The sequence below is a fragment of the Pelecanus crispus genome, chromosome 7 (assembly GCF_030463565.1).
Source record: "Pelecanus crispus isolate bPelCri1 chromosome 7, bPelCri1.pri, whole genome shotgun sequence".
Taxonomy (NCBI): domain Eukaryota; kingdom Metazoa; phylum Chordata; class Aves; order Pelecaniformes; family Pelecanidae; genus Pelecanus; species Pelecanus crispus.
In genome coordinates this window covers 30,367,352-30,392,852 of record NC_134649.1, presented here as the reverse complement: position 1 = coordinate 30,392,852, position 25,501 = coordinate 30,367,352, and the positions used below count along the sequence as shown (strand labels likewise).

The 25,501-nt window shown below is 36.9% G+C and overlaps 1 protein-coding gene across 1 annotated transcript in view; it reads left to right on the top strand.

Moving 5' to 3' along the window:
* The window catches only part of IARS1 (isoleucyl-tRNA synthetase 1), a 108,850-nt gene extending 83,650 nt beyond the window's left edge, over positions 1-25,200 (top strand). The window contains exons 27-35 of the mRNA XM_075713572.1: positions 3,957-4,131; positions 5,511-5,623; positions 5,933-6,028; positions 8,088-8,264; positions 11,924-12,035; positions 13,019-13,144; positions 18,366-18,509; positions 19,472-19,624; positions 24,692-25,200. Of these exons, the coding sequence (XP_075569687.1) occupies positions 3,957-4,131; positions 5,511-5,623; positions 5,933-6,028; positions 8,088-8,264; positions 11,924-12,035; positions 13,019-13,144; positions 18,366-18,509; positions 19,472-19,624; positions 24,692-24,774 (1,179 nt within the window). The 3' untranslated portion in view covers positions 24,775-25,200. The remainder of the gene's footprint in view (positions 1-3,956; positions 4,132-5,510; positions 5,624-5,932; positions 6,029-8,087; positions 8,265-11,923; positions 12,036-13,018; positions 13,145-18,365; positions 18,510-19,471; positions 19,625-24,691) is intronic.
* The last annotated feature ends 301 nt before the right edge of the window (positions 25,201-25,501 follow it).

Sequence of the window (25,501 nt, the reverse complement as noted above, 5' to 3'; positions counted from 1 at the left end):
ATTAATCATTTCAATACCTGGATCTTTTCAATAGCAGAACTTTGTGAAATTTAGGTTAGTGTCTGTCACATTTTCTTGATCTGAAAACTGGATTTGTGGATTTTACAGAATCCAATTTTAAGGGAGCTGAGGTTTGCTTACTCAAATTACTTCCAAAAAGGTAGCTGACAAAATTTGCTGTGAACATCTACAGCTAGCAAAAAGTAACAAAGGAACCTAACAATTTGATAAATTATTACGTAATTGGTTTGTACAGAAGCATGCTTTAATTTATATTCATTGGCTACTGCAAACAAAGTTAAGGTATGTTGTATGGGGAGATGAGTTTCAACAAACTCTCAAATACCTTAATGGAAGCACAAATACAAAATACTGTCTATTGTCCTATTTTTATTATGTATCTTAAAATTCCACAAGCTGATGCTTGATGTGTTTTACTGTATTGCATAGCAATCAATCTAGTTGTTTACTAGGATGGTTCAGAGCTAAAGAGGTCAATGAATACAGGCAGACTGGGTGGTATTACTTGGGCTGTATTTGCATCTTTGTTCATGACCCTCCTACATATTCAGAACTTTAGAACCTTTAGTTATTGCCAGAAGTGTGTTTCTAGTAAATTTGCAGGTGCCAGAGGTAATCTGTAAGAAAAATTACACCATTTGATTTCATGCAGTTGCTGACAAAAGAATTTGAAAAATACACTTGTCAATTCTTCAAAAATTTCGTTCATCACTTTTTCAGAAGGCTGTAGTCTTTGATTTGCAGTCTTATTTTCTCCTCATCAGAACATAGCACATCATTTTAATAAATGGATTTTATACTCTGGACAGTTCTAATGTTAGAGTTGTCATACAAAAATGGCCAAGCTCACAAAATGAAATAAATCCAGAAGGCTTTTAGCAGCTGAATACAGTTGCATTTTATTCATTAGAATTTGAGGCCTCTTACAAGCCTAGTTCAGGACTTCTCTTTCTAACTACTTCAAGTGAAAGGTTTTATCTGAGTAAGCTTTACTCTAAGTACAATCAGAATCTTGTCTGCATCCAACTTTGTATATCCTTCAACCCCCACCCCTATATATGGCTATAATAAAACAGAGAAAATTGACTTCTTCATCAAACCCAAGGTCTACCAGTATTTCATAATGCTAATGGTGTTACAGTAATGTAGCAGACTGAGTACATGAATGGGCTGAATTAGCTGATGCATGAACTGTGGCAGCATGTGGTCCTTCAGTATTTTGTTTCTTACAGTATTGCATAATCAATATTTATTTTCTGGTTTAGGATGTTCGCCTAGAGAGCCCAGCCCAGCTGAAGCACAGCACTGGCATTTCTCTGTTCTGAGAATTGGATGTAGTTGTGTTACCGGTCAATCTGATCATGTCTGGCACATGGTACCAACTAAAGGCCCTTGTACATACAAAAGCCTGAATGTACAGGTCTTCCTTCTGGTGATGGGAAGGACTGGTTGCTTCAGTTCATGTGTATCAGACTTGAAAGATGGGTTAAGGACCTAATTTTGGTTTACTGGGAAGATAAAATTAAGAACTATTTTAAGTCAAAGCACTATATTGAGGCAGATATAAACAGATCTAAGATACAGACTTGTCTTTTTTTGAAGACTCATTCTGGTTTTTTAATTGATAATGTATACAGAAGAATGGTTTCCTAATCTAATTAGTATAGAAAACTTGTCCTGATGCAGTTGGCTTGTATGTAATTTATCTAATCAGGCCCAAAGTCATCTTTCAATTTGTGCTATTTTTTGGATTATAATTTCTTTTTCCCCATGAGGTTGTCATTTACCACTTGTGGGCTCATTTCCAACAGCACCCCATTAAAACTGAATTTCTGAAGCACATAATTTTCATTAGAAATCCTAAAAGATGTATTAAATAAAATTAGATTCAGCTGTATTCTTGGCTTCTCATGTCAGTAGGACTTCCCAGGGAATTAGACTGTAGCTCAGAGGTTGTATCTAAGCACTACTTCTCAGTCTAAATGTCTGGCTACTTGCTAGTCCTGTCACGTTGATGCTACTATTTACTTCTGCTCCCTAAATGATTTGGAGTAGCTCCCTTGCCAAATGCACTTGGTGATTCTGTATGACGTTGATGTGAACTCTAACAGCCTTCTAGTGGAGATTTAAACACAAAATGCTCAAGTATTGGGCAGTCTGATGGACAAAACCTGCCAAATTCTAGTGAAATGTGCTCCAGATATGTGCAGGTTTGTACCTGTAGAAGAGTTGTGTGTTGGCAATTAAAATTCTCCAAGATCTGTCCCTGGTACTTTGCACCAAAAAGAGAGAGACTGTGCAAAACTGGAAATTTAGGTAGGTATCAAGTCCTGCCTTGTGTGTGTTTCTTACTTAGCTTTACAAAGCAGGGAAAAACTAGACTCTCTTGAAGACATAAAGTAACACTGGGATACAGTTCTCTTATTTACAGGAGGTATACCAGGCCATTATTTCTTGGTGTTATTAATAACATGTGTAATGCATTTGTTTGTTGGACAGAATTAAGGGTAGAGCAGAGAGGTTTGCTGTGTATTTTCAAGTTTGTCATTGTATGGTGGTCAGGGTTTGCAACAAAGGAGTTTTTTTTTTAAATGGTGGTTTTTAATGTGCTTATGTGATGAGGAAAATATTTGTAATTAAGAAAGTAAGAAATTACTTAGTGGTTTAAACTCATAGGTCATCTAGCACATTGTGCTGTCTTCTGCAATGGCAGAGTCCATTTAGAGAAAGCACGAGCATCTGGCCACTTCTTGCAGTAGACTCCTGTCATAGTCAGCCATCTGCAGCTATTTTATTAAAGATACTCAAGGGCACATGCCTGCCTATTCCCTTTAACATCTTTTCATGTGCCTACTATTATGAGCTTAATTCCTTTTTGAACTTGGTGGTACACTCCTGCTTACCTCCTCTGGTGGCATTAAGTTCCAAGGGCTAACTACTTGTTTATCTCTCTTGAACTAATCTCTTACTATTTTCACTGAGTGCTCTCTTACTTGAGAGGGGTTATTTGGGGATTTGGTCAATAACAGTTTTACATTCCTTACCCACCTCCTTCATAACCTTTTAAATTTCAATCATACCCCTCTTCCACTTTCTTCCTTCCAAAGAGTTCCAGCCTTGATCTTTCCTCATATGGTGGTAACATTGTTCTCTTAAATCGGTTGTTCTCTGAAACCTTCTACAGCACCACTCTATTCCCCTTCAGATACAAGGACAAAAACTGCATGCATTACTCATAAAACATGGGCACACCCCAGTTTCTGTAGTGGTAAAATAACATCCTTGGTCTAGGGCCCCTCCTGAACTTCATGCAACCTTTATAAGCTTTTGGCTGCCCCTGCACACTGATCTTCAGACTCGTTGTGCTGCAAAGCATAGAAGTGTTTCTGAGCAATGTGTTTTTCTGTACAGTAAGGACCTAGAACAAACAGATAAGGAAAGAGACAAAATGAGGCAGTAGCATCTGTACAACTTAAAACACAAAATTATCAGTTATAGTTTTCTGGCTAAATGCATACTGAAAGGAGTATTTCAGCAAAATTTTTCTTCCAGAATTTTGCCAGGGCATTGCACACATAGGTAATAGTTTTATCTTTTCAGGCAGTTGTAAGAGTAAAGTAAAAAAGGTTGTTGAATAGGGATCTGACTTGAGTTGAGAGCTGACTGGTGTCTATTAATAACAGAGAAATGTCTATGTAAAGGCTGAGGAGGAGGATGGGCTCTTCTGCTGAAGGATAGTTTCGGTATTGGTTGGGTTTATTTGCTCTTGCAGTGTTGGCAAATTACTTAGTTCACAGAGACAACCATATAACAAATTTGCAGCTTGAGACTTACGACTTTCCTAGTGCTGTGGCCCCTGGTTTTGTACTCTTTCCACAGTTGTCAGAGATGGCTGTTCTGTAGCTTCATTTTTTCTTCTTGGTGTATTTATATAGGAGCTTAATGTACGTCAAGTGACATTATCTACTAATAAAGATAAATACGGAGTCCAGCTGAGAGCAGAACCCGATCACATGGTGCTTGGGAAGCGTTTGAAAGGTGCATTTAAGCTTGTCATGGCTGCAATCAAAGAGCTGAAGAGTGAGCAGCTGGAGGAATTCCAGGAGACAGGTACATAGTGGCACAAACCACTGAACGATGGCAATGTTAACCAAAAAGAGAGATCCAAGATCCTTTGGCTCATCAGAAAAAAAAAAAATCAAGCAATTGCACTTGATTTGCGTATATTAATCAAGCATTTGCAGGAACAGATGCAAAAGTATCCTTCTGTGGGCTTAGGGAAACTTAAGGCCTACTTCCCAGTTTTTATTAGTATTTAATTTTATGTTAATGTGTCGTGGTTTAGCTCCAACCAGCAGCTAAGCACCACGCAGATGCTCACTCACTCCCCCTGCCCTGGTGGGATGGGGGAGAGAATCGGAAGAATAAGGGTGAGAAACACTCCTGCATTGAGGTAAGAACAGTTTACTAATTGAAATAAAATAAAGTAAAATAGTAGTAGTAATAGTAACAATATAATAATAATAATAGTAATACTAATATACAAAGCAAGTGATGCACAATGCAATTGCTCGCCACCCACCGACCGATACCCAGCCAGTTCCCGAGCAGCGATCGCTGCCCCCTGGCCAACTCCCCCCAGTTTATATACTGAGCATGACGTCATATGGTATGGAATAGCCCTTTGGTCAGTTTGGATCAACTAATCAGTTTGGATCAACTATTCTGGCTGTGCCCCCTCCCAGTTTCTTGTGCACCTGGCAGAGCATGGGAAGCTGAAAAGTCCTTGACTAGTGTAAGCAGTACTTAGCAACAACTGTGTTATCAGGATTATTCCCATGCTAAATCCAAAACACAACACTGTGCCAGCTACTAGGAAGAAAATTAACTCTATCCCAGCGGAAACCAGGACATAATGAGAATAAGAGAAAAGTTGTTTGTATTATTTTGCAGACAGTAGATTAGAAGAGGCCATGTATACTAATCTTACACTGTTGTCCTGTTTAAGTGCTATTGTATGGCCAAAATGAAGTAGAGAATAAACTGTTCTGTAAGACAGAATCAAATTTGAACTGAGTATATGTGCAGTAGTTTCTATGCTAAAAGCATTGCTTCAATTCCAGATGTACTGGTGGGTGTAAAGTTTCCAGCTCTGTCTGTTTAGTTAACTGCTTGAATGTAAATTTTGATGTAGTTGAGTATAAAGGTTATTTTTAAGTTTTATTCCATTTCATTCAAATGGTACACAAACAGTTGCTGAAGCATCTGCACTTGAGTGAGTTCTGCTGCCTGTAGAAGTGCTTGTATGAAAACTTTGAATGTGGGAGAGTTCAGTGTTCCTTGCTGGTGCTTAACGGCTGTTTAAATGTATTGCAAATATATTGCATTTCAAATATTTGAAGATTGATACTTGCCTTAACCTTTTTGAATTAAAAAAATTTTTTTTTGCTCTGATTGTAAGAGATGCTCTTCATCTGCCAATTCTGCAGGCACCATTGTTGTAGAAGGACATGAACTCCATGGGGAAGATCTTCGTCTCATGTATACCTTTGATCAGATTGCAGGAGGATCTGTCCAGTTTGAGGCACATTCCGATGCTCAGGTATTTTATTGGTTGGGTTTTTTTTGGTTTTGTTTTTGGTGTTGTTGGTTTTTTTTATTAAAGAAAGAGTTCCTTCAGAAGTAATATGAAAATGGTGAGGTGAAAGCTGGGGTGGTTTTGTTCAGTCAGTTAGTTCAACAAATTCCAGGAGCCTATCTTCTGAATTTTGGAGATGTTAAAGTACTCCATTCAGCAAGGTATTTTGTAAGTGAGGAGCTCTATAAAAATGTACCTGAGCTCCTGAGTGAGTTAATACTAGCTTGTTTCAAGTTTGTTATCTATTCAACTGTCTTCTGTGCATCACCTCAGGTTTTAGTTCTGCTAGATGTTACCCCAGACCAGTCCATGGTGGATGAAGGAGTTGCCCGGGAAGTGATTAATCGCGTCCAGAAGCTTCGCAAAAAGGTTAGGAAGCAATGGTTTGGAACAAGACATTTTAATTTACTTTTAAGCAATCTTTGGGCAAAATGCAGCAGAAACTGGCCTTTGTAATTAAACATGAAGCCCTGTATCATTTACTCCTAATATATAGGTTTCTGATTGGATGTAAGTGATTACAAATAATTATTTTCATTTTGCATTTCATACTACTTCGTAGCTAAAGTTGAACAATGAGCTTGCTGTACATCATCCATAGTGAATTAACTAATTTATTTATTTTACTGAGCCCCTCTTGTTTTCTATCTTCAGCCACATAGCAGTGGTTCAGTCCTGGTTAAGCAGCTCTCAGGCCTGCCTGCCTCCTGCTGAGTATTACGTTCTGTTCTGTCTCGGTTCTGGTCCCGTCAGCTGGGCTGGTGAGAGCCGAGACATCTGAGCCTAGGACTGCTAAAAGAAGCAAACTCATGTCTTAACAAATTGCAGGAGGCGTTTCTGGCACCGATTTGTATACCTACATTAATGATTCTGTTCTAAATTGTTCTTACTGTAGGTACAAATGATGCTGTCTGAACTTATGTTAAAGCACTTTGAACCAATGTAACTTCCTTCTCTCTACAGTACTAATTCAGAAAGAGCTGCACTCAGTATCTCCATTTTGTGCCAAGAGAGCATGGTCACCATGGAGGTGATGATAAGTCAAAAAAGCCTTTAATCTGGAGAGGACATTAAGTAATATTTAGCTTGGTATAAAGGATTCTAAAGGTTTCAGAACCTGCAAGTTAAAAAAAAAAAAAAAAACTCACAAACCAAAACAATCCCCTGTCCCTTCATGCACATAGACATTGCAGGTGTGGAATGTGTTGTTCTATGATATATGTAGGGTTTTCCTACTTGACTAACTTGGTGGCAGTGCGCTAGAATTTCTATCTTTTTCAGACTTATGCCTGAAGAAATCCTGCAAGAGCTCTAAATGATGTGTAGAGAAAAATTTCATGGGACATGTTTTTGGGAAAAGATATCTGTACAGTTAAGACTGCATGAATCTTCAGTATAAGACTGAAAAATGGCAGATTTGTACCAAAGTAGTTAGTTATGCACACACACACACATATATATAAAAAACCCTATATGGATTTATATCTGTATAAAATAAAACCAGGAAGGATTGTGGCCATGAAAAGAAAACTCTCATAAGTTATTGGATTATTTGAATTTACTTCTGTAAGGACATAAGGTCATAATTTATTTTCTCTTAAATGAATATCAAACACTGAATCTTGCCTAATAATTAACATGATGCTAATGTGCATTTATTCTGTCATTCTTTCATTCCCACTCCTGTTATAAAAGTGTACATGTAATAAAAAACATGGATTCTGGATCCACAGTAACTATTACTGGTGTTGGGATGGTCATTATTTTTAGCAGATTTTAGAAATAAAGTTTTCTTGGTGCTGCTATTTTTTTTTCCTTGAAACCATTTTCTTGCTGAATCAGAATTTTGCTCTAGTTCAGCTTTAATAAGCGTACCACTCAAATTAATTGCTCTTTTTCTGAAGTATATGTTAGTATGTGAGATGTGGCAGAGCTAGCATGAAAACTTAAAAGCCTGGTCACCACCTTCCAAAATAATCCCCAAGTGTCTTGGAGACTATTGGGTTTGAGAAAATGTCACTGATTGAGCAGTTGTTCAATAAAGAGCTGAGGGTTTAATTTCAGGCTAACAGGATGTGTAACTGCTAATAAAATTCTCTCATGCATCAAGAGAAGCTTTTTAATAAATTTGGTAGGCTTTCAGTTCACTAAGGGGAAGAGTTGGTAAACTAGTTTGGAAGTGAGACATTTTGAGTAAGGTACAGTATTTGATCATTATCTTTTGAAGAAAACTCACCATGTTTCAAGTCTCTTTCTTGCCCTTCTGACAAAATAATTGTTTTATTCTAAATATTTTGTGGAAACTTCTAACAAATGTCTGGTATCTTTCTAAGATACTTTTTTTCTTTAACTTAACAAGTATCCTTTTAATTTGTATATGTGAAAATCATCTTGCTGTCATTAATAGTATCTTTGGTGTATCCTACAGCGAAATCTGGTTCCTACAGATGAGATTACAGTGTACTACAGATCACATCCAGAAGGTGACTACCTGGATACTGTTATTAAGGAACATATGGATTTCATTTTTGCAACAATAAAGGCTGCCCTGAAGCCTTACCCAGTGCCTACCTCAAAAGAAGTTCTCATCCAGGAAACAACCCAAGTAAGAAGGAAAAAGCATTGACTGCATAGTTCATTTTGTTATCTGCTTTTAACTGAATGAAGTGCTTCAATTGCAGAGAAATTGTATGTCAATATTTATTTGTGGGATATAGTGGATATTGTTTCATATTTACAGATTTCCAAATTAGTCTTTTTGGTTTAAAAAAGAAAATAGTTGGGCCCTGTACATGTAGTGTTTTTGAAAATGAAGCTGCTTGGCTACCAAAATAAATATCTTCGGTAGTCATTTGTGTAAGCTTAATACACACAGTTATTTGTTCATTGCTTAGACAGCAAGAATGTTGTTGTTCTGATTTAATTAAGTTAATATGCTTTTGTATTAGAAATGTTCTCCTTCTAAGCAAAAAGGCAAAATTTAGCCTCAGACCAACTTCAGTTATTAATGTTTGATGATGCTTGTTTTTTCGCCCCCATATTGCTGAAGTTCAGTTGTTTGTAACAATGCAGTTTTGCAGGCTGGCTTATACTTTCAGCAGCAGATTTGAACTATTTCCTTTGTTTTCTTTAACTGTTTCTTTTGATGTGTTTTGAGAACGCTTTTGCATTCAAAAGGCATTCCTAGCAGAATTTTGGATTAAATATTCTTCAATCTAAATGTCATGCTAGACCAGAAAGACAAGAACTTACGATATATCAGACTTAAAATTTGATTTACAGAATGGCTTGGGGGTCTGCGAATAGCTGAAAGGAAAGTGCGTATTTTATCCATCTTAATGTGCGTAAGGAAATGTTTTATGCTTATTAATTACACTTCTAAAGTTGGACACATTTGAAACAAAGCTTTGTTCGGCCTTTTTCAAAACTATTAGTTTAACCTAGTGACAAACAGGGAAAAACACTATGTGAAAATAGAGAGTTTTATGGTTAAGAAATCGGTGAAAATATTTTGCTACTTCTTCTAGGTACTTATTTGATTGGGATACTGCTGATGGACAGTTTGATGTTAAGTAAACATCAAATCTGAATTAGAATGTAAAAGCAGTTGGAAAAAATGTATAGTGCTGGGGAACACTTGTCTGAATGCCGGCCTCTGAAATTGCCGAGTACATGAGCTTTAATGTTGGTCGCTGTGTTTTTCCACGAAAGCTTTCATGCCTGTGCAAGTGTGGTTCCTCCCCACTATTAGTCTTCTGGTTTCTGATCTTAATTTAGCAGACTGTAGTAAAGAAAAACGTCGTGGAAAGCTGAAAGATGAGTCTATTGGATTAGTTTTATATAATGCTGTCTATGTAAAGATGAAGTCTTGCCCTGACAGAAGGTGCTGGTTATTATGCATACAATTCATAGCTGTTGTCTGGATGTCAGCAAAAAACAGACATCTGTTCAGTTTGGGAAATTATGAGCTAGTATGTACACCGGAGATAGGATGTTTGTGGGTCAGGCTATGCATTTGCACAAATGTCAGATTTCAGACTGTGTAAATCTAAAAAATTATAGCTGAAATAAGACTATATACAATAGACAGTTCTGTGTTGCTATTGCAATTGATAACTAAGTTTATAGAAATGTAATAATCTTGTAATGGCCATACAGCTGAGAGTGCTTACCTGTCAGCTTATAATGTGGGGCGTGGAGGTTTTTTCAAACAAAAGCATTAGCAGGGAGTTATTGCAAGTTCTGTGTACCGAAACTATATAGTTTATGTATGGTAAAGGGAGGCAAAGAAAAGCTTTGTAAGTAAATGCAGAGCTGTTTGTTATTATTTTACTTTAAGGGGTCCCAGTCACTACAGAGTTAATCTGTGGTCTTTGCCATGTCGGTTGCCTTCTGCACGTTTAAATGGTTACTGTGCTTACAGACTTGCTGTGCCTCTGAACTGTTAGTCACAGACTTTAAAATAGAGATTGCAGAGAGAAACAGGTGACTGAGATCTTAGTGCAAATGTTAAGTCTTCCTTGGAAGTCACGCTTCCTGGGGCTGTGGAGATGGATTGCTTAGGGCAGATGTTTGACTCTGTACTTTGTGTCCTGCTGCAACTAGCTTGTCACATTAAGAACAGTGAATAAAAATATCTGAAATGGAAAAGCCCATCTTTAGAAATCCTTTCAGTGTAGAAGCTTGGCTCTTTGTGGAGAGTTGAGGATTGCTGCAGCTGTGTGCAGTGAATTTGTAGTTTGCAGCAGACATGGCTATGGTTAGTCATCTGTATTAGTCGTAACTGCATTGCATTTTGTACTAGCAGTTTCAGGCACAGAGACTATGAAGATGTGAATTCAAATTGAATTATACATCAACTGTCATCTGTTGGGGGTGTTGATAAGCAGCATTGACATGGAAAATGCTTTACAGTGATGATTATATAGACGATTATATAGATTTTTCAGATATAAAAGCAGGTGCAAGTTAAAAGAATGAAGTGTGCAATTCCACACATGAGTTCATAAGTTAAGTCAACTGTGACAGTACCATTGCACCAAATTTCTGGAAGATATTAAAAGGAATAACAGGTATGCATGATGTTGAATATATGTGAAGACTGGGACAAAAATGAAATGCAGTCTGTCTGTTCTACAAGTATTTTGATTACATTCAGAATCAGTATTTCTGTGAAATTATCCTGGATCAGTTTTTGATACAAGGCTTTAAACTCTTCTCCCAAAGGAAGACAACAAAAAAAAAAAAATCAGCAGTTGCTCAGAAAATACTGGGAAGGAAAAGCAGCTACTTGAAAAATGAATTTTTAATTGCTGGTAGAATAGGATAAACACAAAATAGGATTTGCTGCTCCATAAGTGTCTTTTCCTACTTTGTAATAGGAGCTCAGCAAAGAGTGGCACTTCCAAGTTTGTCTGTTCACCCTTTGGACTCTGACTCTTACCAAAGACCGTCTCTGAATTTACAAAAAAATTGGCTTAAATGGCTACTTAGTACCAGTTGTTCATATAAGTGATTTCTGTATAATATTTGTTTAATTAAAAAATTTAATTAAGAGATCTGTTAAAGTGTGATTCTCATGAAAATTGGTATAGGTGCAGGAGTAACTCCAACCTGTACTTAGTTCAGGAAGAGACTTGTGCTTGAAAAAGCACAGTCTTAAAGCTAAGTCTGTTTCTGTAGTATTGCTACAGATTCTCAAGCCTCTTCATCCGGTCTCTCATTTGCAAAGGAAGATACTTGTTCCATTTCTTGTTGGGGTGTTTGAAGTTTTAATTGGTTCACTAGTTGCTAATGGGGAGATATTCACAAAGGCTGACTTGATATCAAGGCAGCTACTACCCCTGGCTGTTCTCCGTAGCCCCTTGGAGACAGATGAAGGCTTCTCCAGACAGCAACTGAGAGCAGCGTCCTGTCTTCAGATACTCCGAATTTACCTCTGGAAGAATCTTTCTCATTTATGTGTATTCACTTTTGGATTATATTTTTGGGAGACTGTCATCACTGCTCATCACTTGTGAAGATCAGGCTGTTTATTCCACTCTGTTTTTCCTATGTGCTAAATACTGCTATATCTTCAACTATAAAAGACAAATTAATATTTGAAGCTCTCTGTCTCTGAAGGAAGATGTGGCAAAAGTTGCTATTTTATTCTAAGTCATGTTTAGTATAAGATGATAAGATCTTAATGTTGTTTATTTAAGGAAAATATTTTGTTGTCTTTAATAAAACAATATTCAGATAATAATATTCTTCTTCCTTCAGTTGAAGGGATCAGAGCTAGAAATTACACTCGTCAGAGGTGGTTTGTGTCAGTGTGTTGGTCCAGCCTGTGCCTACGTCAACCTCAAAGTTTGTGTTAATGGGACAGAGCAAGGTAGGAATGTACGGGGTTTGATTTATCAATGGTGATGTTAAAAGATTGTTTGGAAAACAGTGTGATGAAAGTTGGAGCCATTGAATTTGTTTGAAAGATGGTGCAAACTCCCTTCCAATAGTAGCTTTAAATAATTCTTGAAAGTGAGTTTATTAAAAGCAAAACCAGATGTTGTCCATGATGTCTTCTGATGTGGACCTGAAGTAAATACTCAGGTGTGCATATGAATTACTTATATTCTTCAGAAGGGTTTGTATGTGAATATCTATATGGAGGCGTACATTCACCCATGCTCAGAGTGTGTACCTTCAGAATTTTTAATTCTTGATGGTAGTACTGTAAATATAGGTGATGCCTTTCTGTGGAGGAGATACTGTTTTTGAAAAACTTAAATATTAAGTATAGAACTGAAAGGAGTATTTAAACTAGAGAATACAATAACTATGTCTTAACTATAATCAAAAGATGAGTGCAGTTGTATTGTTAGAAGTATTACAAGGTTGAGTTATGTATCAAAAGGAGAGAAAACTAAATGCACTCTCTGGAATTTTTTTTTTTCCTACATGTGTTTACACTTTATGCATCAAAGTAAGCGTGCCTTGTTTAACATGGTTACAAAGCTACTTACTGAATAATAATGAACATAACTATGTAAGCTAGTGAACATGTCAGAGGGCACACAGTCTGTCAGTTTTTAATCAATATTCTACTGGATTATAATTCAGTGACATAAAAATTTGACTGTTTTGCTAATAAAAACAAATATAACTTCCATACTCTAAATCTGAAGTGCACTTGAGTATGTTTCCCTGTTTTCTTTCCTCTTTCCCTTTCTTACTAAAAAAAATTCTGGAAGATGCAGTGTTGCCAGGTTGAACTCAGCTTAGAAACTCCTGGAAGTAATTAGAAAAAGCCATTACAAAATAATTGAAATTTGGATGTTGCTTCCAAACTGCATTTTAATTTCTTAATTTTGGTTTTAGATGGTGTGTTGCTGCTGGAAAATCCAAAAGGAGATAATACGTTGAACTTCACTGGACTTGTAGATGCTGTCTCCTGCATTTTTGGTCTTAAAAATTCAAAACTGACAGTTTTTAATGGAAAAACAGGTAAATGGAGTATGACAAGGAAAACTGAAAGTCCTTCTAGCAGAAGCTAGGAGTTATTTACTGTATAATTTTTTTATATATATATATATATACAAAATTGATAGTACTTAGCTTATGAGACTGTATTTATAGTCATATCAAAATGTTTCCAAAAGCTACTGCTAAATGATGCTCATCTCTTCTGTTATCTTATTTCCATTGCAGTTCTCATCAGGATAAAATCTGATTTATTTCAGAAAGTGTTTCCATCAGGTCCAGGCAATGCTACATGTTGATGGCAGGCTGCCGTCAGCTTTTGCATGCTTTTTTTTTTTTCCCTAATGCCTCAGTAGGCAGGGTGAGAATTTAAATTGAATGCAAACTGCTGTCTGTAGAGGAAAAAGATGTTGTTTTTTCACCCTAGAGAAACTTGAGGATCTCTGCATTTCTTCTTTTTAGAAAAATCTATGGAATATTTTTGCAGCTTGAACTTGGCCTCTGTTAAGGCATAAGAATGTAAAATATCGTCTATGGATTATATGTAACGTTACAGGCTATATCATAGTTTTATTCATTACAAAGATAATATAGCTGCAACAGAGAAGAAAAAAACTATGAAAGATGTTAGAATTAGTGACTCTGAGACCCTACCAGCAAACTGGCATTCTCTCCCCTGAGATAAAGGTGCTGTTTTATTATTACATTATGTATAATATTTCAATACATCAGGAAAAGTTACAACTTAAAAATTGGCACACTGGGAACAAGATTACACTAGTAACCAAACACTTAGTGAATGAATACAGAAAGTAGAGTATTGTAGTGGCCATGCCGTGATGTTTGAACAGTAATAGTAAGCTCTTCATATGTTCTTAGGGTTGTTTACAGGTACATCTTGAAGTTCAAACTTTGTCTGTTTCCACACCATTTGTATTAAGTCTAAAATGAGTGACACATGATAAAATACTGCAAAATTATAACTGGACAGCTACAGAAACTTTTGCTAGTGTGTTTTCATAGAAATACTACTGAAGCAACATCTAAGAGGGAGATACTTTAATTGGCGGTTGTGAAAGACTGTTTTGGGGTGCCCACAGGACTGCTAAGGATCACCAGTTCCTGTCTACCTGTGACATCAGAAGGGGAATAGTCTTAACTTGAGTCTGTAATGTCACTGGTACCATCTTGATCTTTAGTTTTCTTACTTGTCTTTTTCTGAAAGTATTTCTAGAAGAATGTTTGGGGGGTTTTGTATCAGATGTAATGCACTTACCTTACTGTGATAAAACCTCTCCTTACTGTGATAAAACCTCTTTCCAAGTTGTGTTCAGCTGAACTGAATAGTTCTATCATACAAAATGATTCTTCTCACCTTTCAGTTGTAGATGATATATAGGAAATTCTGGATCCCTCAGTATCTTCCTCAAGTTTCAGTTATGTTTTAAAGGCGGAAATAGTTTTCCTTGAAATCATTTTCCAAATATTAGTGATATATGTCATAGCAGTGTGGTATGTGCATACAGAGATGGGCATATACTAGTACAATTCATTACAGTAGAATTATTACAATTCATTCAGTACAGTTATTAAGAGGTGACCTGCAAAAGGCCAAGAAGAGTTGGGAAACTCTCATACTAAGATTATAAGCCGTTTGATTCCTTATTTGGTTTGTTTTCTGCCACTAACAGGACAAAAGGATGCAGCATCAATCTACTAATGCTGAATTCCTAAAGGAAGCAGTAAAGAAAATCTAAACCTTCCCTCTTCCTCAAAGGTTCTTTTCTGCAGGAGTAACAAAGGCTTTATTTCTTTCCTTTCCATGTTGCTTTTGCTGTGTAGGTATCATTTTGGGACTTTCCATCTTGGCATGCTGATTTCAAACTTCCACTCTTTGTAAGTGCTCTGGGCAGAGCGCATTTTTTTTTCCCTGCCCGCTTATTAACAACATGAAAATTCCCTTGGAAAGATTAGATTATCAAATTCACTTTTGTTGTAATTTGGCAGAGATCTTGAATAAGTCTTGATCAGCAGAAAATATGGCTCCCTGAGGAGTCAGGGTTGAAAGCATCTACAAAGAAAATAGCTCTTAAAGATGTTAGAGAATAGAACTGAAATTCCTGATGTTTGCTTTGGATACAATCCCTTTGCTTTATCTGCCCAGCCTTCACACAGGTAATGTTAGGTGAGGCCTAATGGTGATTCCAGAGCCTCTTCAGGTAAGGCAGGGGGTTGGTATTAGCCACTCTATCTGAGAGGAATTGCAAAGAAAGGTCACTCACTCCGGACAAATTGTTGCTGAATTGTTCCCATGTGTGTTAATAAAATTGTGACCCAGTAAAAACATATTTCTGGCTCCTTATTTTCCTTCCTGTGGTTTTTAGGGCTGTCCACTTTACTTGCAGTAATTTATTATCTTGTTTTCTAGTTATAATGAAGATTTACTTAGGGTTGCATAATGGCACAGAACCAGGCAGTTCCTTGTATTAAGGCAGGCTAATATATGTCATGTCCCTGTTTTTCAGTGCAACATTGAAATAATGGGATAAACGTTTCCTCCCCAATAGTGTATCAATGTCTTTTGAGTAACTGCACAAACACAGAACAAGGCTCTGGGATTTGTCCTGACCTTTGGAAACCAAGAATAGAATTTGTCTCTTTTTACATTAAAAAAAAAAAAAAAAATTAATCATTTAAAGGAAAGCGGCTGGGCTCAAGTCAGATGGTAAAAACAGTTGTCCGTGACTTCCTTTTTGCTCTAGATTGCTGGAAAGCTGAAAACGTTCTAAACTTATTGGGAATGCTTTTTGACTCGTTCTCAGCTTTCATGGAAGTAGCCCATATTGAAAAAGACCTATTTAAAAAAATTTCAATTTGTTTGTTTTAGGGGAATAAATGAGGCTGTAAGTCATGTAGAGCTTAAAAAAGGGGGAAAGGGAAGGTGAAGCAAAAATCCCCCTACAAACATCTTAGTCCATGTCTTATTTCAACTTTATGATTATCAGATGGCTAATTTTTTTTAGTTCTCTTCTTAGCACTGTTTTCTGAACAGTAGTACAAAAAATTTTTTTTTAAATCTTTAATTTTTAAAAGGCCATGAGGCTGTAAGGCACCTTAGGAGAGCATTACCACTTAAATCTCAGTTGCAGGGAGAACTGACTTTAAAAGTGATTTTAATATTGATGAGCACTTGTCATATCTGCTTATTTTCAAGTGTATTGTTATATGTGGAAAAAATTATCCACTTTTTTCTCTTTCTTGCTCTTTTTTAGTGGGTTATATGAACTGACTCCATTGACAGCACTGTACATGAGCTCTTCCTTGTGAAAGTATCAGCAGTCCTATAATGCAAAATGCTAGATTTGTTAAATACGCAAATCACCATTGCTGGAGCTCATGCCCTGTTGCCCTGCATAGATCTGCACAGATCCTGGCAACTGGGTAATGTCAAACTTGAAGTTGCTTGAGCTCTGTGTTGTTTCTTGCTCCGTAAAGCACCAAGCTCACTGGTGCTGTCTCCGACCCATGACCTGTGAATTGTATGTAAATGGCAAGCAATGCTGCTTTAGGGTTATGCTAGGAAAATCCTGCTGCTGACTCATATGATGAAATTTCCTGTGATGAAATCTTGTTAATTCCTTTCCACTTATTAATTCAGTTGTTTTCTTGCTTTCCTGTAAGTAAAACCAAAAGCAAAGCCCCCTCCTGTGCTTGAGCATGTGCCTTGCACCTCAAACATACCAAAGAAGTGTTTGGGTAGTTGGTGGATGGCCACCATCATTGTAAAATCTTCATTCTTGAAAACTGAATTTTAGAAGCAGCAATGAAGTTTTGCCTTTTTCTTTAAAGCTTCATTTTATTTTGTTTTATATATACATGTGTGTATATATATATATACACACACACATATATATAAAATTTGATTTTTAAAAGATAGCAATTTAGAATCTTAGATGTAGTCTGAGGTCTTCATCCTTCCTCAGGGAAGCCTCATAAGCCTTCCACATCGCATCGTGCTTTGATGTTCTCTGGCAGTTGGCAAAATTTTGAGAGCTTGTAGCCTGTGATTACTTTTCACCTTTTGGGGGGGTTTGTTTTGTTTTGTTTTTTGGTTTTGGGGGGTGTTCTTGTTTTGTTTGGTTTGCAGGGTTTTTTCTTGTTTTTTCATTTTTAAGTTTACAAACATCGTTTGGAAAAGGAGTGCCACTTCTGCCCTTTTGAAATTCATTCAGATAAACTGATGGAAAATAAGCTTTGTAAAGCTTAGGCTCCATGAATAGGGCGGATATGGAATGAAAACCTGTTGGAAAGAGATGACAGATATGCCTGTTCTGTATGTACAGGCAATGCACAATTCTTACAAGAAATTAAATTTATTAATTCTTCCTGGATTTAGTCTTTGGAGTTCTTCTGTAGCTGCAAAAGCTTTGTAGCAGAGTGATGTTATTTTTCTGTATCTTTAATGTTGTGGCTATCAGCAGCTTTTTTTGCCTCTGTGATGGGCAGGCAACTGCTTATGTAGGTAGTGCAGAATGCAGCCTTACATACTTAATTTGTATTACAGAAACCTCATCGGTTTCTCGTCTGAGTGCTTTGAGGGCGCTGGGATTACTTCTAAAATCCTTTGAGGCATGGGTCCTATTTTGGGTCTGATCTTCCACCATTTTCTAAATATGCATGGCTGGAGTCACATGCTGAATCATCAGCTATTGTTGACATTAAACACAAATATTAATGCAGAGGGCATTATTCATGAGCTAACCAGCCACTGATTTTTACATTTATTGTCATCTGGAGTTTGATGAGGGAAATGCCCTGATGTTGCATAGTAACACATATCCAGTGCTGCTTCGGCTAGGGAAGTCGGGGTAGAGGCAAAGATCATAGGTCTTAATTTAATGAGATGGAAATGGTTGGCTTAAGTGAATAATATCTTGCTTGTTTTAAGTTATTTAATTATTTCTATTACATAAGTAATCACGTTGCATATTTATGTGCATAAAAAATGTTACATAGGAGCTAATTTCCACAGCAGATGAAGTACTCTGTTAAGAAAACAAAATATTTCTGCACATATGTCATTTTTCAAAATGGAGAAATGCTCTTTCTTGAGGAAGGAATTGCGAAGAGGGAAACACTTCCACAGTGGAATCAGTAGTTAGAAAGACTCATTGTCAGCTAATCGAGTGAGAACTAGACCTCTGCTTCCCTGTAATGGCCTGACTGGTCTCATTTTCTTTTTCAGAACTGATAAGTAAAACTGACTTGCTTAGTCTCAGCGGAAAGACTCTTCATGTGACAACAGGGTCAGCACCTGCTCTGATCAACTCTCCTGATGCTCTGCTCTGCCAGTATATCAACTTGCAGTTAATGAACGCAAAACCACAAGGTATGTAGGATACTGATCTCTCCTCATTTACAGGCTGAGCTTTTTGTGATACAAGTTTTGGACACCGTCGCTTACTGATGAAGAGAAGTACATATGTTTTCACTGGTAGATGGTGATTTGGTTTATTTTTTCCTAGTATTTGCTTTCTAATAAACACGATGTTTATATTTAGCTTTTCTCCCTCTTTTCATAAAAGAAAAAGGAGAGCCAGTTTGAGATAAGGGACAGCATTTAAACATGAGCCCTTCAGCATTGTTTTCCTATTTCTGACCATCAGCTGAAATGTGCAGCCTTTTTTTTTAAAAGGCTGAGTCTAAAACTGACCAAAAATGAAGGAGGAACCAGCTCTTTACCAAGACATCATAAACAGCCTTTGAAACATTTCTTAGTGCTATTTAAAAGCCAAATGAATTGTATTATTAACCTGATCTGGAGTATTGATATGTGTATGTAATTCTGTTTCACAGCTGCTAATCTTGTAACTTCCACTCTTGTAACTTCTACTCTGAAACCTCATGTTGGAACAGCTGTGTTGTTAGTAACTTGCTCTTAATCTCTGCCCTGGTATGAGTCCTTTCCGGACTGTCCATGTGGAATCTTACTGATATTGCTGGGAATCTACTTGGGCCAAAAATGTGTTTTTAACTGGGGATTTGATCATCAGAAGGTGCTTTGTGAGCTTCTGTAGTTCTTAGTGGTTTGTGTGTCCTGTTGAAATATTTCATGTTTCCCAGTCTCTAGGTTATCCTGTTGACCCATGTAAAGAATTCTGCGAAGTTTTCTTTTGTTTGTCAAGCTGTTAATAATCATCTATATTTCTGATACTATAATTCATGAACTTATTTAGTGAATATCTGTGAGTAGGTTGGTATTGGCAATTACTCAGCACTATGAAGAAACGGAGATGAAATGAAGAAATATCATTCCTCACCAATAGTGATTGAACTGTTTATCTTGTTCAGAATGTCAGAAAGGAACAGTGGGAACTCTTCTAATGGAAAACCCTGTTGGTCAGAATGGATTAACATACCAAGGTCTTCTACATGAAACAGCAAAAGTTTTCGGGCTCAGAAGCAGGAGGCTAAAATTGTTCCTGGATGAAGCGCAAACTCAGGGTAAGCACCAACTTTTGGTTTCCTTGTCCAAGGATACTTGGAAATTTTTTTTGAGGAGCAGCTAGTATAGCCTGAGATTTAGTTTAATTACTAAATGCACATTATTTACACATTGGTTGCTAGTTTTACCCAGTAATTCAATATTTATTTAATAAAATCCTTTAAGCGCACATATACATTTAGAAATTGAAAGCCCTAATGCATTCCCTTCATGAAATGGCCAAGACAAGTTCTGTGAAAGTTTCTTCGTTTTGAAGTAGAACGGTCAGCCAGCCATGTAAATGGTGGTTACATGCTGCTGTGACTAAGCAGAGAGAGTGAATCTTCTCCTAGAAGTGAGTGAGTCTAAAGTGTGACTATTTTAAGAACCTGTTCAAATTACTCCTGTAACATTCATATTGTTGCAGATACTATTTTTTCTTGGAGAATGGAAGTGAGTGGAAAAGAGTATCAGATCTATTTTAGAGTTGTGTGAGTAGGTCAGATTTGGTAAGGTACAGCAGCTGCAGTTCATTCAGAATACCTGGGAAGTAGGAAGCTTCATCACATAGTCGCTTGTCTGAAATGTTAAAGAATCTTCCAAAACAACATATATCTTCCATAGACAGATGGTGAGCCTTAGAAACAAAAATTTCTGATTCATGAGAAAAATAGGACTAAAGATGTAGCCACCTGTAGTGCTAAGAAGTTGTCCCTGAGAAAGATTTGGGACTTTATTTGACAGGAAGAATGGATTGGAAACCACGTGGTAAAAAACCCAGATATTTCTGTGTATTCAGAAAAATTCAACTCTTCGAATGAAATGATGTAAAGGATCCTGACTGCAGTTTATCATAATGGCATGATTTACAAGCACTTTGGGAAGGGTACATGACACTTAACTTACCGCATGTTAGGTTACCTGTCCAGAAGTTAGACATCTTGTTTAAATTAGTTATCTAATCCTAAGATGCGATGAATTTCCTTGGGAGCTGCCTGTCAGCTGATGATGGGAGGAGGAGTGTAGCTCTCTAGTGTAGCTGTCTAAAACTGGGATCACCTAGCTATCTACCTGGGTTGAAAGGATTCAAGTCAGATAGATTAGAAACAAAGCAAGTAAGGTGTGGGTGGTTTTGTTGTGGATTTTTGCTTGGGTTTTTTGGTTTGTTTGTTTGGTTTTTTTTTAATTTCATGTGACCTGAACCCTGTTTATTCAAAAGCCATTTTTGTAAGTAAAATGGATCTCAAATGTTGATGAGACTTTCCAGTGGTAGTTTGAGCTAATGCTAAAAATAAGGTGCTGAATGGTGTTAACAAACACAGAGAACTAGAGACTGTAGTGTTTAGAAACAGCACAAGGTGTAAGAACCAAGTATATCAACCGCACTTCATTTGCATAAACAAAAAATGTATTTATGTGCAAAACCTTGCTGACTAGGAATGTAGCCATTCAGGAGCAATTTATGTTGCACATTTTTCTTTTTTGGCTTCTATCATTGTTACAGGGCAAAAGGGCTCACAGCAGCATATGACTTAGTTGAGATACTAAAAGAAGTATTGCAGAAAACTTTTGAGCTTTGAAAGAGGGAAGTAACTGACAAAACAGGAAAATTTATAGCCTCTAAGTCTCAATTTAAGATTTTTAAAATGCCTTTACGTAAGAGGGACGCTTCTATAACATATTTGTAGTATGAATTCTCCAGAAGTATTAAATAAAGTGTATGAAGTGACAATCCATGATGATGTGAAAGATCAGATTTAATAACTCCTGGAAGACTAAACCGATTAATTTGGTCTTTTTGAGACTCAGAATGTAGAGCACTTGGTCCTGGACGTTTATTTATGTAGCTAACACATGCTCATGCCATATAGCTATGCTTCTGCTATCTCAGATGTAATTCTCACCATACATTAATAACTTTTTTTTATGGTGTAAACACTGAAATGGCTGTATTTTATCTTCTGATCTCTTTACGTGATAAGTGCTGCATATAAAATACTTTTATGCCTCTGGAAAACATGAGTTCAATTAATGGTTATGTGTATTGTTGCAACTTTGTAATCTGCTATTCATCCTTTTATCAATGTATTTCAAGGGTCCTACCTTCAAAACAAAAAAAGTTCAGTCTCTTCATTAGGTTTTTTTTATGGTTTATTCTTGTCCTGGTTTTGGCTGGGATAGAGTTCATTTTCTTCCTAGTAGCTGGTATAGTGCTGTGTTTTGGATTTAGTAGGAGAAGAATGTTGATAACACACTGATGTTTTAGTTGTTGCTAAGTACTGCTTACACTAGTCAAGGACTTTTCAGCTTCCCATGCCCTGCCAGCGAGAAACTGGGAGGGGGCACAGCCAGGACAGCTGACCCAACCTGGCCAAAGGGCTATTCCATACCATATGACGTCATGGTCAGTATAGAAGCTGCAGGGAGTTGGCCGGGGGGCAGCAATTGCTGCTCGGGGACTGGCTGGGTATCAGTCAGCGGGTGGTGAGCAATTGCATTGTGCATCACTTGCTTTGTATATTAGTATTAGTACTAATATTATTATTATTATTACTACTACTACTACTATTTTACTTTATTTCAATTATTAAACTGTTTTATCTCAATCCACGAGTTTTCTCATTCTTAGTCTTCCGATTCTCTCCCTATCCCACTGGGGCAGGGGGAGTGAGCGAGCGGCTGCATGGTGCTTAGTTGCTGGCTAGGGTTAAACCACGACAATTCTAAAAATAACCAATTATTTGCTGTTAACCTTTTGAAGCATTTGATGAAAATAACCCATGAATTGGAAGGTTGATGCCTGTTTTATTAAAAAAAAAAAATCACTTGGTGGGAAATGAGTATCAGTTTTGAAAACATTATTTTTATAAATGTTGTCAGGTACAGGCTGTTGGGCATCTGCTGTCCATTGCGCAAAAGCTTACCAGCTTTTCAGAAACAAATGTGGTTTTTGCCCTCCCTCCCTTCGGAATATTGGAAAAACATTCTATAAATAAATGTCAAAGTGGTGAGCAGTGCTTATTCATGAGATTGAAACACGTGCTACAAGTAGCTGATTCAGAGACACATTTGGGATGAAGGCAATACTTGTTAATGTGCTAACTTCAAAGTCTACCTTTGGAGGAGTTGGCACAGAAAGGAGGATGTCCTTACATTTTGTTGATAAATCAAGTTTCCAATTTCTAAAAGTAATTATTGTATTAAATGCTGTTGAAAATAGTAGCTTCGTGTAGTTCCTAATTTGTCAGGATTTTAAAAAAATAATAAAAAAAAATACTTTGAGACCAATTTTGTAGTTTGTTTGGCTGCTTCTGCAGACCAAAATAACTTTTTTACATACTCATGTAACATTTTCATGGGGAGGGAAGGAAGGTTAATGAGGGAATAAAGCCCTAATTGCTGAATTGGATTCAGCAATGAGTGGATACAAGAGTGGATACCTCCACTCTTGTAGTTCTGTAAATGGGTACTCTGCTGCTTAAAGCAGAGCGCTACATTGGAAGAGAACTCCTTAAAAACAGTACCATCATGATCCATAAGGACTCCTTAATTCTTTAATTAATAGATGGCTTTTAAACTTCGATGCAGACTATTTGCTCAGTCTAAAAATGAAATATTTTTCAAAGAAAGATGGGGACCTTAAAGTTAGAAGGAGCATGCATACTGTTACATAGAAACAGAACTCCTTGGTGCCATTTCTAGAATCAGTTTTCACTTGGACATCATGTTACTGAAAACTAAACAGCTTTTACCTTATCTCCATGGATTCACTTCACAGACTTGCCTCCCCCCAGCACACACACTGCCTTGGTTGCTGTCAGCTGGAGGTGAGCTCAAGTCAGAGCAGTGTGAATATCAGATGTCAGTCCCGTGATACAGTGGAGTACACTACAAAATTGTTTCTACTGAATAAACACCCAGCCATTCTGAATGTTACCAATCTGCCATTTGTGCTAACACTAGTGCCAAAAATTTAAAATTATCTTTTATTTGCTTGTGTTGTCTATAGGGATTCTAGTGTGCAGAGTAACACCATAACCCCGATAACACTTTTGCTTTGGTTTCAGTGGATGTATTTGTGTTTACTACTTTGAAGTTCCTTAGTAAAGAGACCTCTGATATACTTGTTATTCAGATTACTTTTGTTCCAAAGCTGTACCTCCCAGTATTCAAAACAATCTGTTCTGTTATTGGGGTAGGTTGCTACAGCTGATGGGTGTTGGGAAGCATTGAGCTAGCTTCTTGGGAAAAATGCTCTGTAAGGTGGCAAGAATAGTGAAAGAGATTTCTAGCTCCTGCCAGCTTTGCAGGTGACGTTTTCTGTAGCCACAAAATTTCATAAATAATTATAAACCCTGAATCAAATACAGATTTGTCGAAACTATGCTATATCCTTAAAAGAGGTTTGTTGGTGAGACTTTATCCTATTACTGTTCCAAACTATGTGCATATAGCTATGAAAAGACTTAAGGAATTGATCTGGTATGGTATGAAATTCTTCAGGCGTACTCGACAAGATTGCAACATTAGTTTTTCAGCAGATACTACTACAATCCTTGCTTTATGTATAGAACTCAAGTTAATGTATGCATGTTCTTATTCTTGTACTCCGTAAAATGTTGCTTTATCTTCTGTCAGAGATGGGATACTAGAGGAGATGGATCTCTGTATGGCCATTCTTATATAATGTTTATAGGGGATTCTGGTTTTCAGTGCATTGTGTTGTATTGTTAATATTGACTTCGTTGCATTATAAAATAACTTTCTGAACTAGATATTGTTTTGGGTGGGTGTGAAGCTGGGAGCTGTGGGCTGACACAGGCTTTCAAAAAATTCTGCTTTGTAACCTAGAACAGTATCTTCAACTCCTGCAGTGGCAATCCTGACGTGGTGACCCTTCCTTTAATGCACGGGGCTTTAACAGGAGGGAATTTTGAGCTGAGCAGTTTCTGCCCAAGTCCTGTTTTGATCAAACCAGTAGAACTGTCTGAATAAAAAGAAGGAAAAAACCAAACCACCAAGTGTTGATAGTTTCACTTGTAAGCAAGAGCACTAACCGGGTTCTGTTTCTTGTTTTTTTGGTTCAGAGATCACAAAGGACATCTCCATGAAGAACCTGAACATGAAGACTGTGTACGTTCATGTTATACCCACCACAGCTGAATGTTGAGAATTCCATTTTTATGAATAAAACCATGTAGACTCTTTTCCACAAAAAATGAAGTCAAATTAAATTAGTATGCTTTTAGATTAACATCCAAGTTGTGTATGGTACTTTTAACATCTCAAATTGTACACAGGATGTTTTCTACTGGTGCATGTCTAATATGCTGCTCTTTGGTTTCAAATACAATGTATTTTCATTATGTTATGTTATGAAACTGTAAAAGCTGTTCAGAAAAATGTCAGAACTCCTTAACCTTGGATATCTATGCAGTAATTTGCCTGAAAGAAATGGGACTAGTACCTCAGTGATGCTGTTCTCTGCCTGTCCTTTATGCAGGGCGCATCTTTCATTTTCTAAACCATGGGTTACCTACAAGGCTCTACGGTATCTGTACCATGTTACAATAGTGTGTGGCTGTTGATTTAAAATACTCCCTAAACAATAAATTTGCTTCATCTCCAAACTCTTGTTTCCCTGAGTTCAAGTACTTTGCTTCCTTACATTTTTCCAAAGATGGTAATGCTTAGCACACCATATAGATCAGGAAAACGTAGAGAAAATTGAAATCCAAAAATGTCTATACATTTTTGTATATGAATGCTAATGACTGTATGGATTGTGATACTGTCAGGTTTGGGGGATTTGGTTTGGTTAGGGTTTCTGGGGAGGGTTTGAGATTTAAAAGCGGTTTTAGATTGAAATTAGTGTTGGGTTTCTAGTTTTTACAATA